Raw genomic sequence first — 16,647 nt, 5'->3', positions numbered from 1 at the left:
ACACACTACAATATTCACTACAATTGAACAATCGTTGAAAGTAAATAAAATTATTCCGAAGGACCAGACCGAGGCTTGAGTCATGAAAAAGATTTACAATAAATTGTATGACACGATGGAAAAATAAATCGCTTCTCTCCGTTTTCTCATCATTCGATTTCATAACACCCGCTTCTCCGCCCGACGCGGTGTGATGCAGTTGAAAAGGACGATGAAAGCAAAGTACGGCATTTCCTTAACCTCCTTTTAGGTGCGGGTGTGCGCGCCCGATGAGTTATTGCCGTATATTAAAGTGTAAGTGAGAAGCATCAGCGGCCAAATCGTTTACTGCTAGGTTGGTTGGTTACGATTTATTAACGGCATTACCATTAATTGATGGTACTGCAGTCAATCGTGCCCGTTCTCAATCTTTCAACGTCGTACTTTTTGGGATGAAAAGTATATTTAAAACTGGCCGAAAGTCAAGCGCATATATGTAAGTTTGTAGCAACTGCTTGAACCAGCAGGTTCTCAACCAACTTAATATGTAAGTTGTAAATAATGGTAAGGAGAGCACCTAGCTAAAATTAAGCTAGGAAATGTTCGTTAAGTTTCCAACTTTCCCCAAACTGGAACTCAATTTCTTCGCTTAGTCTTTTCCGCGTTTTGCTTTTAATTGATAATTACGAAAATATCCCCAACGTTGCCCGAGGCAGATAAGACTTTTATTGCCAACTCATGCCGTTTGCTGGGAAAATTAGAGCTACCACCCTCTCCTTCCGTGTGGCAACAAACAAGTTGTAACTACTTTGCAAACTTACGCTACCGCACGGTGCAAGAAAGGCTTCAGCGCAAAAGAGGCATCTGGCTGTTAGAATTTTTATTCTGAAATTTGTTTTAGAAAGACGAAGTTTTCAAAACTAAAGCAGCTTCATATTTTAAACACGAAAAAGTGTCATATTTCAATTTCAATTTTTTTTCAATTTCAATTTTAATTTATTTTACATTGTTTGCCACGCGGGCTATACAAAGTATTTCTTAAAACTATAGATACACTTAAAACAAGAAGACCAAGTACAAGAGGAGGAGAGGAATGGATTACATGAGGGAGTTGTTAAGACGTGAACGAAAGGAAGGGATGGAGACGTTGTAGTCAAACAGGTGGCTAAAGGTATTGAAGGAAGACATGGCGCGGATAAAAGGACCATTTTGGGAGAAACGCGTACGGCGCGTGGGAATAAGGAGAGGAGGCCTTTCCCGAAGGTTATGGGAAGGGACATATAGAGGGATATGAGAGAGGAGTTCCGGAGCGTCAGTGGAGTGTAGGAGAAGTTGGGCGATGAAAATAGCCTGAGCGTTCCGGTGGCGAGTCTGAATCGTGGATAGCCCCAACAATTGACACCGCGACTCGTAAGGCGGGAGGGAGGAGGCATTGTAGCCGAGAAGACGCCTCACCGCCAGGCGCGTGAAGCGTCTCTGCACCCCCTCCAACCTTCCCAAGGCGGTGACACCTGTTGGGGTCCATACCACGGAAGCATACTCGAGGATCGGTCTGACCCAGCAGCAGTAAAGCGCCATCAAGCAGCGCGGGTCCCGCACTTCCGATGCCAGGCGAGAAATAATCCCTAACAAACGGTTGGCCTTGCACACCACCTGGTCAATCTGTACATAGAAGGACAAGGCAGCGTCAAGCCACACCCCGAGGTCCCTGACAACCGACACTCGCGACAACGCAACGCTACTAATGCAGTAGTCGAAGTGGGTCACCCCAGCGGAGCGACTGAAGGATATGACACAGCACTTGGATGTGCAGAGAGTCAATCCATTCGCAGAGCACCATTCAGAGAAGCGGAGGAGGGATTCTTGCAGGAGTAAGGAGTCGGAAGGAGAGGATATGGGAAGGAATAATTTGACATCGTCAGCATACAGCAAGTGCCCATTAGGAGGCAGCACACTGACACAGTCATTAAGGAAGAGAGAGAACAGGAGAGGGCTGAGGATGCTGCCCTGCGGAACACCAGACACCCCGATGTACGGATCAGAGAAGGTACCCTCCACTCGCACAGAGTAAGACCGTCCGCTAAGGAACGATCTGATCCAGGAGTAAAGAGGCTCCCCAATCCCCAGCCGCTCGAGTTTTGCCAGCAGTAAGCCATGAGGCAGGCTGTCAAATGCGGCCTTCAGATCGGTGTAAATGACGTCAAATTTCGCATGATATCTTCAATTTATTATAGAGAAAAAAATTGCAAAACTTACAAATTCACATTCACATAAATAGGTTTAGAAAATAAGAAATCCAAGCTAATTAACCCCAGAAGCTCAATTCGTCATTGCGAAGCAACCGAACTGACTCGATTAAAACTCAGAGGAAGAACAGAAGATAATACGGTCTTTAATGATTTATTGATGCCAGTTAAATGAAAAGTAAACAATAGGTTGAACGTCCCTTTGACAGCCTCCAGTCGCATTGAACGGAAAAAATACAGTCTCCAACCTCGAGTAAAAATATTGAACCTATTCTAATTTCAAGAAAATATCAAGCAAGGAGAGAATAATTGAAAGCGTAGAAAAATTATCATCAGCTTTCAGTTTTATTTATTACAAGCTACCAACACCATTTTGCTGCCAGAAGAACCTTACGTCTCCGGTCTGCAATCTCTTCCCAGAAACTCTAATCACCAATGATGTTTAACAGTTTTTCATCACATTCTTTTCTCCCGTTTGAAACCTTACGATGATAGCGAGGAAAAGAATATTCATCCAAACGCGGAAAATGATACCGCCGACTGTTGGAGCTGGAAAATGTGTTCGACTATTATACAATTATCCTTCCACTACTATTACTCTCTTTTGCCCAAACGTTGGCAGCGAAACCACCGAGTGCTTCGGGGAAATGTAGGCAAGAGCATTTGCAACGCAATCACGCGGAAAAGCGACCCACGGGGCCCGATTCCCGGTATCGGGAAACGGTTCAACATCCTTCTACTACACTGCTCTCGTGGTTGAGTAAGGATGAGTTTATTGTTCGACTGAAGGAATACGATATCGGGTGCGGGGGGCAGGGGAGGCACTTTTCCTTTTTAAAGCGCTTTCCTCGAACACAGAGGAGGTATAACAGAGGGCCTCCTCTGTCATTTCAGCCCGCGGGTTGCTATACCCCCCAAGTGAGAACTGACTGATTTTGACATCTGATGTTGTGAAGAGAAGGAGAAATGAATGGAGCCAACGAGTGCGAATTCGTCCTGACGGCGTGGAGAAGCGGTGGAAATTTGAAGCCTAATTTGTTTTGGAACCACTCAGCGAAACAATGCAGACAAAATGCGGATGCTGTCAAACAGAGCCCGGGGCAAAAGCGGCTTCCGCCGAAGAAAGTGAACGAAAGAAATTCGGCGAATGGCTGCGAATCAAAGCGGCGAAGCGCGCGCTTTTTTGCTCATTTGGTATTTGGGACATTCATTTCAAGGATACAGATAGCCACAGGTAGTGTTTTTTTTTTGTGTTTACTTTGGTCATTTAAGTAGCGAAATCTTAGAGTTAGTAATTTGTTTAAGATATTGGAGAAAATATTAGAGATGCATATACAAAATGAAGAAGAGAAATATTCAAACAAACTATCATAACGAATGTAATAAAAGCAATGCCCTTTACTTTTTTCACTGTCCTAGACTCGATAGCATGAAAATGAAAAATTACGGCGAGTGACAATCCTGTAAGCGACATCGCAAAAAGAAATCCTAATATAGGACACCCACACACACACCCACCCACCATTCAGGATGGACAAAAATAGTTCTCTTCGCTCGAGGTGGTGGTTGTTTCTCAGGCGCACACTGACCAGCCCCAAACAAAGCGAACAATATTTCGCTCGCTAGCAACGACTAAAGATGACCGGCCCCGTGCTTTTTCTTCCCGCCCCCACCCACCTCAGGTACCTCAGAAAAGCATTGAATCGTAATTTATTATACACCGGTCACCGGCACCCACCTCCACCGACTTTCCACCAACGCGCCCGGCAAATAAAAAGGAAAACTGTGCACCACCGCACTTGGGTGGCCGCCCATTTATCCTTTATTGTGGTCGCACACACACACACACACACACTCTCGCAGGACGATGGGCACGCGGACTCACTCGGCAAAAAAAAAAGGAAATGGAAAACAACACAAGTACTCCAATCCCATATTACCAACGAAACCAACCCACCTCCCTGGAACTCAGAACAAGCGGCAAAAAGCGCTAAAACGTTCCACCTTCCCGAAGTTCATGCTCCGTCACGTACACCTTTTACATCTCCCACCACGGTGCTCCTCCGCCACCCCGAAAACCCCACCCGTCTGGAATGCTGGAGGATTTTCCTTATCTCTCCTGCCCGGCACGTAGAAAGCGGGCGTAAGTGGATGTATGTGTGTGCGTGTGTGTGTGTTTGCGAGTAGGTGCTTCCATCGAAGCGTGAGCAAAATGGAAAATTGAATTTCAATTTCCCTTGGTCGCCGGGTTCGCCCAGTAAATTCTAGCTGATATCGGAAGTGCGACTCAGTTGTTCCTTTTGCCTGGATGAAGAAGAAAAAAACCACCCCGTTTTGAGTGGAATGTGACTTCGTGCACTTTTGTATCTGTTTTCTGGCCTCCCCCGACCTTCGGCGAGGGAATATTCAAACAACCAAAGGAACTGTGTAAGTGCCTTGAAAATCATTCGTTTCACAATGAATAAGGTGTACGGCTTTCCGATTCTATCACGCCTAAGCCACTTAACAAAGTAGCTTTCTCTTTAAAACAAACGTTGAAACATAGATTACGCAAGGGTTAGCTACTTCATTAAACTCGAGCGGTACATTACGACAGCGGTACCTTGCTTCCCTTAAAAGAGTTACATTTTAAATACAGCCCCCAAAATGTTCACAAAGGAACTAAATCGTGTCGGGTTTACGTGGTTTAAGGAGGAAGAAAAAAAGCTATAACTCTCCACAGCAAAGTGGAGCAGACATAGCCATGTAGCAGCCATTTTATTACTGCTCGCGGTGCCAGTTATGTTTCAAGTCCTTGAACCAAACCACCCCAGACCGAGTGTTGGAGGATGCGGTGGAGAGCAGTTGCAAAAGCCCTCCGTTCACCTCGCTAAAACCGCCCAAAAAACAAAAAACAAGGAACAAAACAAAAAACCCAAAGCACCGCATCGCACACAGTTTTAGGTACAACTCTTGACGGCTGAGGTTGAGGAGTTCGGGACCTCTTTCAGCTTTATTTGCGAAAAAATCTCTCCAAACAGCGGACCATCATGTTTGTTGCCTCCGGCCGGTTCGCTCGGTGCATTTAATTTCAACCGCCGTCACCGTTGCATGTATGTGTACCACCAGACCACTCCTCCTTCTCCTCCTCTCTGCCCCATCCCACGACGTCCTTCCTTCTCGATCTGCACAAATCACTGCATTTTATGAACCACAACTCAGCCGACGATTTAGTCAATCCATCTCATCCGTCCGTTTCATTACGATTCCTTTTTCCCATGGCTGTACTTTGTTGGCGATATGTCCCCCGCGCCATCTCCCGTTCCACTCAACCGTTCGTCCGAACAGGAAAAGCGTCACCGCGTGGTAGATAGCAGCCCGTTACTCATTCGGATTCGGAACCAGCCGGGGGTATGAAAGTCGTCTGCCTCGCCAAATGCAATCGCGTACGTCTGCGAATGACACCCGGGCTTAACGTTTGCACACACATAAATGAAAACAATATTCAGCACCGCTCGGAAAAACCCGCGCCCGGGACACCACAAGGTGATTCGGGAAGGGGAAGGCGGGGGGAGGTTCAGCGGGATAGGCAACATGTTTTGTATGAAATTTTGCTTTTCCATTGTTGCTCGACATTTGTACTTTGCTCGTGTACAAAAGATAGTGTTTTTCTTCTTTTTTTTCCTCTCTTGCAAGCCAGTGAAATGGAAAAATTTCCAAAAAATTGTTACATTTCCCACCAGGAGTTTTTTCGGGAGTTATACTTTTTATGCAAAAAGGAGGAAAAAATAATATGAAACCCCCTGCCAACGAAATAGCACGGAATGCGCTCTCCCCTGCGAGAATAACTCCAAAGTGTAGGAAAAACTAGTTGGCCAAGCCCATGGAACCCTTGCATAATTATTTTTAGCTTGAGAAGCGAAAAGTTTCGAATGAAATTGGAGAAAAAAAAATGAACAGCGCTATCTTGGGTAGCGCAACAAAACAACAAGGATAACTTATGTGCATCCAGCCATCGGTGTGGCCTTTACATGCACTTGTGTCGGTGTGTGATGTAAATTCCCAAAAGAAGAATGTTGTTTTGTCTTATATTGAACCACAGTATATGGTACTTTTTTATGTTTTGTACGTGAATCACATGGTTTCCTTTACCATTGCATTCGCGAACAAAAAACATGTTCATGTATATAACTACCGAATGGTGTGCGATTTAATTATTTTTGTCGAAATGAATTTTATGTTTCCCTTTGTTTCTCGCAAAATAAAAACCAGCACACGATAAAGTAGGTTTTGAAGGAACGTTTCGGATTTTCAATGCAAAATAAGACTAAATTTGAAATCATCATGTGAGGATTGAAGTGTATACCACCCCGTTAACAACCAACGGGTTCCAACTAATTTTGTGCCTTGGCAAAATTCATTCATAAGAATCATTCACCTAAGATTCATTACAATGGATTCATGAATCTTTTGGGATTCGAATCTTCAAACGTTTATGAATCTTTCGAAATCTTAATGAATTTTCATGAATCTTTCATCATCTTTCACGAATCTCGGATTTATGAATCTCTCATCGAAAGATTCATGAATCTCCCATCAAAAGATTCATGAATCTCACATCGAAAGATTCATGAATCTCTTATCGAAATATTCATGAATCTCTCATCGAAAGATTCATGAATCTCTCATCTAAAGATTCATGAATCTCTTATTGAACGAACCATTCAGATCCATGAATCTGATTCTGAATTACACAACTCTAGTTCTAACACTTTATATCAGGATCGATGTGCATGGAAGTGCATCTTTTTTCTGCCAATGTCAAGCATTTAATTTTGATTCGACTCCAGTTTAGTTCCGTTCCCAGACTTCTGGCGTCCTTTGAATCGTTTCGTCCACCGAAGCATTCCGTCCTCCGTCTAGCCGCAAAGGACCAGCAACGATGTGTAATTAAACTTGCAACAACCGGATCATTTGCTCTTTCGATCGTCCAACCGTCGGTCGGTCGGTAGTCGTTCGTCGTCATCGTCTCTTATCCTTCGGGTTGATTACTCCCGGAACCGACGCTTCACAGGCTGGAGGGACCGAGTTTGGTCGTACGGTGGTTGTGACACACCAGCAGAACAGCTTGTGACGTGCAGTTTTCCCAGACGGATTTTTCGGCTGCGGAACGGATGCGGAACGGATACGACGAGCGCACTCTTATGCAAAAGTAAGCGCGCGACCGGCAGAAAACACACCCCGGTGGTTCTGCCACATCGTTCAAAGCATCGATAACATTGTAGTACGACGGTGGTTCGGCATTTTCCCGACTGTCAAAGTGGTGTGTGGAGGCCGCAAGTACGTCACAACGGGTGACATTTGCATAACCGCCTACCTGCGGGTCTTATTTCGTCGTCCTTTTTTGAGCTCCCAATCGCTGATTATCCCCGCCCACAGTGCAATCAGGCGGGAATGCTCGGGAACCCAGGCAGACCTACAGTGAGTCGCAATTTGTGTCGTTAGTGAAATATGGGAGAAAAATAATTTTAATAATTCTTTTTTTTTTTGGTAACCGTTGTCATATGTCTGTTTTATATTAAACTTGATCGTTTCGAAGAAGACAACCCGCAAATCCGAAACACACACCGACACTCTTGAAACCGGTCCATCAAAATCCACCGATGGATACCGGTGCATATGTCAATTTCCACTGGAATGCAACGAGACATGACGGAGGAGTTTCCTGGCGTCCGAAGCGCCACCGTCGTTGGATAATTCTATTCCATCATTCCCTTGAAGAAGCGGCCAGAACGATCCATCCAGAGAACCGGCATTTTCATCATCGCCATAGACGACATCGTCGTTAGATCGACATCGGGACGGTTCATCCCGAACCGTAGGCACGGATTCATCACCTTCCATCCATCCAAGTTGGAAGGAAAATGGATGGCTGCCGCATTCGCATGCGAAAGGTCGGAGGTCACCCGTCGCCCGGTTGGGTCTCGACAGTGGGGAAAATTTAATCGCCAAGCGTGATTAGATTTGTCTGCCATTCATATTTTATGGATCAATTATTTCCATTTATAACCATCGACCCGCCGCGCTGTCGTTGCCAAAGCAACGCACACACGGTAGAATCTCGGTTGGAAGCAGGTCTCGGTTGAGTTTTTCCAAACGCATGCATGCCAAGATGTGAGGAAAACCGCACCGACCTTGGAAATGGTGTAAGCAAGTGGGGATTCGTTAGGGAAAAATCATCAAAATCAAAGGTAAACGCAAATAAACTGAAGGTGAAACGAAGGAGCTCATTAACATTGGTTGAAGAAAATTGTGTCATTTACAACCGTTTTATTTACTCGCTTTAGATTTGAGATGTTATACTTAAAATGATATACAACTTCTTCAGATTGTAATAAAACATAACAAAAAGAAGTAAAATGTCCTTGCTGGAAAACTATTTGTTAACTACTGCAGTGTGTTTTTCAAACCACCAGCGACAAACGATTACCATCACCTTTTGCATCCGAAGCGAAATCAACTTCACTCAAGTCATCAGTGAAAGTCGCTAAAAATGAGAGCGCGCCTGCTTTCGCCCTGTGGCACCATACAAAAAATAAAAGGCAGAAAATGGAATACGGAGAAGCGCGAGGCGAAGAAATCATGCTCGTGTTTCGCGAGACTGTGGCTTCGGTCTCATTAAAAAGCAATCGCTTCGTCGTCATCAGAATCTTTTGCCAAGCGCTCGTCGTTCTAAATCAGCAAAACACAACACCGGTGGTGTGTGCCATAAAAAAAACCTCGGGCAGGATTTAACAGGCTAAAACAAACACACGGTGCTTTTATGTGTCCTTTCTTTTTCAGTCCTCTCTCCTGCTGCCGTTTTGTCGTCCTTTTTATCCCGACAGGATCTCCAAAGCTACCCAAAATGCTCCCCATGCACCACCCGGTTTAGCTTTCGCAAGGTTTTGTGTGTCCGGGTTTTTTTTTTGGCAAAAACCAATATCGATTCCGGCAATCCTTCTCCCTCGCACACGGAATCCCGCTGGTCCCGCTGGTTTATAGCACAAAAGGACGCGCGCGCGGGAGTTCACGTGAAGCATCATCAGCATTCGGAAGCGACCCGGTCGCGATGGCTTCGCAGCTTCGTCGCGGGCCGCTTTGGAAACAATTTCCCGCGACTAATTATGGTAATTAGTGTTTGCTTTGTCAGGTACAAACACCTCCGTCAGCGGAAACGACGACTGTGGGCTGCGAACTTTTCCCCAAACCCGCTAGCTCGAAAGGGCAAAGGTGTGACGGAGTGGTTTTGGCTGCATTAGGAAAGCACAAAACGGTGCAACGGTGTGATACTGGCGAGGCTTTAATGTAAATCTGCGCCAGCATACGCTTAAAGTGTAAACAATTCCTCATTGATCAAAAAGTTGTCGACAAGATTTCTAAATCACACGTTGGAGAAACAGTAAACTTGGCTTACCGGATGAATAAGTTTATCCATCAAACACTTTGAGCCACGTGCTCAAAGAAAGAAACCGCAAGAAAAATAAAGATATGGGGAAAGTTTAATCGATCTTTTTACTTGCAAATAACAGCACGGCGGCAATGAATATTGATTACACTTGTTGACGGGTCGTGTTTTACAGGGATTCGTTCAGGAAAAGAAAGATTCATCCCATCGAACCAGCAACCATCATCAAAGGACAAAAAGGACCGATTCCAAAGTAACCGTAACACAACACAAGGCGAGCTAAGTGTATGCTTTATTTCTCGTCTCACCGCTTCCCCCGCAGTCAGCTTTTCCTTTCCGTTTCCAGGGGAACACGTGTGCCGGATCTGCAATTAATGCATGATGCACAATCGGTGCGAACGTGATTGTTTTACATATTTAAAAACGCTCGCACATCTTTCGCTAGCGCCTTCTAGCATATAATTGCCTCCCGCACGCCAGTACGGGAGCTCGGGCAAATGCGCGACATCACATCACGCATACGGAATAAATTTTAAAAATTTATGGCATTTTTTGTCTGTTCTACCTCAAATAATGCATAGCAAGTGTGGATAAATTTACATCAGAAATAGACAAAATTATACAGAACGAAATCCTTAGCATATCATCAAAACATTCTTCAATTAGTTGAAGGCACACGATAATTGAACACATAGTATATAAGACCATGTTTTAAAAGAAAAATGTAAAAAAAATATTATGGAATTTATCAAGCGCACCACAGCTTGTTATTATGCTACTAGTTCGGTTTGAAATACATTCCCGAGGGATTAACTTTTAGATTTTCCCGTCCCGCATAATCATTCTCTGTACGCTGAAGGATTTGCCAAAGTTGATATTAAATACGAATAGCGGATATAAGCGTACTTGATAATCCTTTTCGAGCGAAATGAAAATTGTGCTTCTCTGCTACGGATGGAACTTGGAGAACTATGGAGAGTAAGCCATGTGGTAGATAATGTGTGCACAAATGATCGTTTTGCCATTGCAAACATATAAGCACGGTTTACCACCCACACACATGCATGGTACATGGTTTTGTCATGCAAAGAACATAAAATCAAGGATAATGATGAAAAAACACGTTTAACTCATGCTTTTCAAACTAATTAGCTCTTTTTCTGTTTCTTTCTTAGAGCGGTTTACAAATATCAAACATAGGAAAATGATGGTTTAGTTTTCTTCAAACCATCGAAACAAAGGTTGACAATTTTCGGTCCTGCTTGAAATATTATGAAATGCAAGTTCTCTTCCGACGGAACCATCGAAAAATTCAACTACTTCCTTCCCAACCAACACCTGTCTTCCTTCGCCAAGTACAGCGCTATCCAAGAATACCCTCCGGATCACAGGAGAAAAAACACGAAGCACAAATGGGAGCGCAAAAGAAGGCATCAAGCACAACGTAGAAATTCAACAGTTCGCTTCTCGTTCCTAGATCCTGCGAACGACTGTGGCTATGCTAAGACTTAGCGTGCAAGGAGTGTGAGATAAGAATTTCAATGCGTCCCCATCTACATCCCTCTACTCTTCTACTCAATCTCGTAGGGATCTCCAAGAAAGCGGATTTACGAGCTGGGGGGGTTCGGCGGAAGTGTCCAAGAGGAAACATACAACACGCTTTTCGCCATCCGAAACAGCTACACTCCCAGCTACACGGAAGCGGTGAACGGTCCGGGCGGATGAAAGCACAAAGTAATGCAAAACTTTTCTCCAGAAAATACTGTCATTTCCTCGCTCCCTTACCGCCCCCCTTCCACAAAAGCTCAAGCACAAGAGTCCGCACGCATTCGCCCGACCCGTCAACGGGGACACGGACAAATTTCTCCATCAAGTGCATCGAGAAGACGTTCGTCCTGCCCGCCTTTCTCATTTCGTTCTTTTCCTTTTCTTGATGAAGTAATTTTGCACGACCCGCTGGGACCCGGGGACCCCAACCAACGACGTTCATCATCATGACCTCGAGAAGGAAGTAGCAAAATTGGGCAAGTTGAGTTCGTTTTCCCTTAACAGTGGGGAGGCGGAGCGGTTGGTTGAATTTCGGTAGGACGTTCGCATCCGGTTTTAACGCGGGACTTTCGAAGTGGCTCCCTTTTGGAATATACCATTTTCCGGGAGCACTCGGTGGAACATTCCTAGTGCCGGCTGGAAACCACAAATCTACATACTTGTGTTGCACCTACACCGAGATACAGCTGCTAAAGTTCACAAGGGATAGGCGGAAAGCAAATAGGAAAGAAATACACCCATTCGCATCCAATCGGACCAAAACTCAACCCAAAAGCGATCGGGGATGAAACTTTAAACACGGAACATGAGCGCCACCCTGAGGCAGCGTCGGCATGGATCTGGAAAAAAAGGCAAATAAAAAGGTAGTCCACCGGAAAAGACACATACACATTTTCGTCACGCCCCAAGGCACTCGTAACACCATTTGTGCACGGCAGCTTAGTCTGAGAAAGGCAAAACAAAAACTTTGAACTGCACACAGAAATACACTCAACAATGAAGCAAATGGAAGAATATCACTGAAGAAAAGAAAAAATATCATTGATTATTAATGTAAGCAAACAATTTGGCTTATTCATTCATAGAGGGGTCACAATAAATTATAAACCAATTACAGAGTTTCGATGTATTTATACAATGGAATGTTTCAAGTGGTAGAGGGAAAATTGAATCGGTACAGGGGATGTTTACAGGCGCATCGGGGAACTTTGCAATCAAATAGGAGAATATAACAAAAAGAATCATGAAAACCCACCGGGATACTATGCAATCGGTTAGGGGACCAAACTTCATACTTCGCAAAACTCATCATTTCTTTTTACTAAATGGTTACTGAATGGATAATAAAACGTTCAAAAACGTTGTTTTCGTCCAAGAAAGTTTTTTCTACTGAAATATAAAATAATATTGTCCAATTTTTCACCATCTATATTTCGAGTTGTTATGGTTCTGTTAAACAACAGATTCGTCGTGGTAAACATGAAATGGACCTCGTCGATGGAGAACACTCGATGCGAAATTCTCTACGTTTGCTTGACAGACGAGTGTAAACTAGTTTAATCAAGTAATAAACGAGCAAAAATACATGATGATTAATTCTCTTTTCTTCAACTCGCGAAAGCAAGTTTTAAGTTTTGTGAGGTTGACAACTTGGTCCTCTAACCGGTTACAAAGCTCCCCGTTTGGTATGCACATTTCCCTTAGTTGTGTGCCATATTCCCCTATTTGATTGCAATGCTCTCTCTATCGATTGCATTTATTCACTATGCTTTTTAAATGTTACCTTTGCCTATTGAAACATTCCATTGTATAGAACGAAACTCTGTATAAAGCAATCCATATACATGATGCACAACACAAAGTTGCATGCCAAGAATAACGTTTAGGAAGTAAGTAACTTCTTTAGAACCTCAGATGCAAGAACAATAACTTCGGACAAGTAGAATCACTCGATTTATTTAAAAGAACCAACAACGTTTGACGGAAACCTTCCCACCGTAAAAGGTTCGTATGGATGGTGGGAATGCAAGAAAGGTATCTCCATCTTCTTCACCATCTAAAATCTATCCAGCATTACGGGAACATCCCATCCAATTGAAAATACTTCAAAAACAGTAGGGCCGTACCCTACGTAGATGTAGACGATGATGATAATGCTAACGACGACGATGGGTAACTGCAACTAGCAGCTGCTTCACTCGAGAACCAGCACATCCGGGCCACCCAGGAAGAGATGGCAAGCGGGGGCAATCTTACCGGAAACTCGCCCAACCCGGGGGGCCTGGGGGGTCACGCTTGGATAAACATTGAACTGCTTCTTCCCCTTCACCGACAAACCAGTCACACCGATGGAGGAAACCGAAGCGAATTCGAATGCACCCATCCTCGGTTCCAGTGTTTGTTTCCGTCCAACGGCACAATATGTATCTACTTTGTGTGTGCGTGTGTATATGTGTGTCTTTTCTGTGGCCCCAATCCATGACCAAACTTGGCTTCACCGAAGTGTGCTACTGCCCCGCCGGAGCAACGGGAGATTTTCACGAAAATCTGAAACTTTCCCATCTTACACTCACCGACAGGAGACACATGCCACGTCCTTCCTGGGCAGGCATGCATTTTGACTACACCCGGGGCACACCACAGAAGCCGCTGGTATGTGTGCACACACTCGCCAGGAGTGGCGTACACAATGCTTGACTTTTCCGAGACTCTCAACCGGCCGGATAGACCAATCGGACAAACGAGCGCAGCCAGAAAGTTAGATGATGTTGATCCAGTTGCAAAGAACCTCCGGCACCGGACAGCCCCTCTCCCGGGCTAGAGTAACAGGGCTTGCAGGCCGGAACGTTGCGGAATATGCAACCGGGTGAGGAAGCTCAGGGCCGGAAACCAATAAACGATGGTTAGAAATTCCCAATCCTTCGAGCATCTCACGGCGTGCGGCGTGCATGTTGTCCCTCTTGAGGCTCTTGCGAGTGGCTTGGAAGGTGCATCCCAAGGACCAACCACGGCCGTTCGTCCTGCTCAGCCCCCGCAAGCTGTTACCAGCACTCCAGTTCCTTTTGAGCGTCGATTCATTTACCTAATTTACCCGTTTCCCAAGACGAGCCACGATGCCTCGTTTGATCAATTATGAAAATGCTTTGCGATCATCGTAATTGTTGTGCGCCGAAGACCATTCTACAGTCCTTTACCTTCACACGGTGCGAGGCACAGATATTGAGACTTTGATTCGAATCCAACAGTATGACATTGGTTAAATCTGTTATCCACTACAGACCAGCGGGTTAATTCTTCCGCATAATAATTCAACACAACCACTTGTCCCACGCTGGACTTACCACTTTAACCGGTGCTGCAAACAGTGGCGCTGCTGGTTCCGGCTCCCGTTCGGCCTGTAGCTGGGCACGGGCCTGTTTATCCCGTTCTCTCCGCTCCATCCTATCATGCTCATCGTGCCTGTAAACCGAAAACAGAAACCGAAGTTAAAATCACCGTCTCAATTTAGGAGCTGCATGTTGTTGAAAGAAATAAAATTTTATGTAATCTATTTACAATCTATCTATCTATATAAAATTTAGTAAAGCACGCTTACAACTTGTAATGCTTTAAGCTGTACAAGCTCAGCTTGCATGCAACTTTGCTATGCAACCAATAAAGAACTAATCAACCAGAACGCAATCCAAAGCTGACTCCGATGGACAACACGCAGAAACTAAAGAAGATGTTTGATGGACATTTTTCAGCAACCAAGCTTGCTAAGATTAATATGAAGTCGGACAGTACCGATTTCAATGGTTCGAAAAGTGGGCCAACTGGACTTGGAATAAAATGTTGAGTGAATGTAATGTTTGACTAAAACTGCATATTTCACCTCCTAGACAGCTTTCCCATGAAAATATTCATAGTCCAGCCCGTGTAACAGGGCAAATGAACTAGTCATATCAATACTTGCTAGATTAATGAAGGTAGGTGTCGTTTAAGTCTCACTAAACTCTTAGCCTAAAATGGACGTTACTAAAAGAATAAAACATTTGATCTACTCATACCAATATTTGCCAAACAGTTAGATAATCGCCGTTTAAGTCACGCTAAGGTTCAGAAGTTCGCAGACTCGAAACGGAACGCATCCCGCATCAACCTCCATCAGAGGTCAAACAACAATGCGACATAAAATCATATAATAATGAAAAAAGGGAGTTCATATCGCATTCTCCCGCAAACCGACGCACGGAAGGGCATAGACGAGAGTGAATGTGATGTTAACATCAAATCATCCAAATCATCATCCACGCCGTGCACCAAACGCTATATGCCGCAACGGCCAAATTTATGGAGCCGGCCCTGGCGCGGCACGTTCGCAACGGCGCATTTCCGCCAATCATAAAGCAATAAAATCGGAGCATAGCGAAATGGAAACGAATGGGCCAAAAGATCTCCAGCGGACATGGCTACAGATCGATAGCCGCATGCGTGTGTGTCTATGTGTGTATTACTAGAAACAATCGAACAACAAAACCCATCTCACACACCGATCTATCACAATGTTCTCCCTTTCTATGCTCCATTTCGCGTCCAGCTGTATGTCGTTGCCGGTGTCGAACCGGAAGTAACGCGGGCGTACGATTATTGAGCATTTTTATTACATTTTTTTTTTTTTGCTTTGCCCAAGTGTTACTGCTTTTTAATGCTCTACACACCATGCATGCCGACGTCGAACGGTTATGGCATGTTGTATGAATAAATCGCTTCGTATCGTCCAACCCGGTCATCAAATGAGAGTTTAGTGGGACGGATTTTATGAGGCGATCTTTCGAGTGCCGACCTTCCAGGGTAACCTCATTTCTTGTGCGTGAATACACTGTTCATTCTTCGTTAAGGAAGTCCAATTTAAATGACAACTCGTTATTCAAACAATACAACTTGATCAGGGTAGGTATATTTTTTTAATATAAAAATCACAGCAAAAGGAACATGGAACATGTAAAATCTGTTGAACCATGAGAGCCACGCACCTCAAAGAGAATTGAACACCGATAGACCATATGAGTACTGTTTCGGTTTAATGCAAATCGTTTCAAATTATCAATCAAAATCGATTGCTGGATTAAAACCGAAACCGGCGTAAGCTCCCACTGGGGGAAAATGAAGGAAAACTCGGAAGCGTTTGGTAGGATTTCATCAAAGTTCTCGCTATTAATCGGTGCATTACAATTTGCATTCGGATGCAACAACAATCAATTAAACACCAGCCCCGTAAACCGCATGGATCGAGTGTGCCGATGTTGGGAAATTGGTGTGCTTTCGTTTTCCAACCGTTTTCCATCATCCAAAACCCGACTACTTCATGAAAATGAACACGATGGTACAGGGTTGAAAATCCACTTGGAGAACTAAAGCATCGTTTTGTCGAAGAGGGAAACGTTCCCACCGGGAGGGGGGGAAATT

At 44.4% G+C, this 16,647-nt stretch overlaps 1 protein-coding gene across 1 annotated transcript in view; it reads right to left on the bottom strand.

Annotated features, from left to right (window-relative positions):
- The window catches only part of LOC131293165 (uncharacterized), a gene marked incomplete at its 5' end in the record, with an annotated part of 51,204 nt that extends 36,538 nt beyond the window's left edge, over window positions 1–14,666 (bottom strand). The window contains one exon of the mRNA XM_058321244.1: window positions 14,541–14,666. Within this exon, the coding sequence (XP_058177227.1) occupies window positions 14,541–14,666 (126 nt within the window). The remainder of the gene's footprint in view (window positions 1–14,540) is intronic.
- Window positions 14,667–16,647: the final 1,981 nt, after the last annotated feature.

Source organism: Anopheles ziemanni, chromosome 2, assembly GCF_943734765.1.
Source record: "Anopheles ziemanni chromosome 2, idAnoZiCoDA_A2_x.2, whole genome shotgun sequence".
Lineage (NCBI taxonomy): Eukaryota > Metazoa > Arthropoda > Insecta > Diptera > Culicidae > Anopheles > Anopheles ziemanni.
Note: the sequence above shows the minus strand (reverse complement) of the source record. Positions and strands in the feature narration are given on the sequence as shown.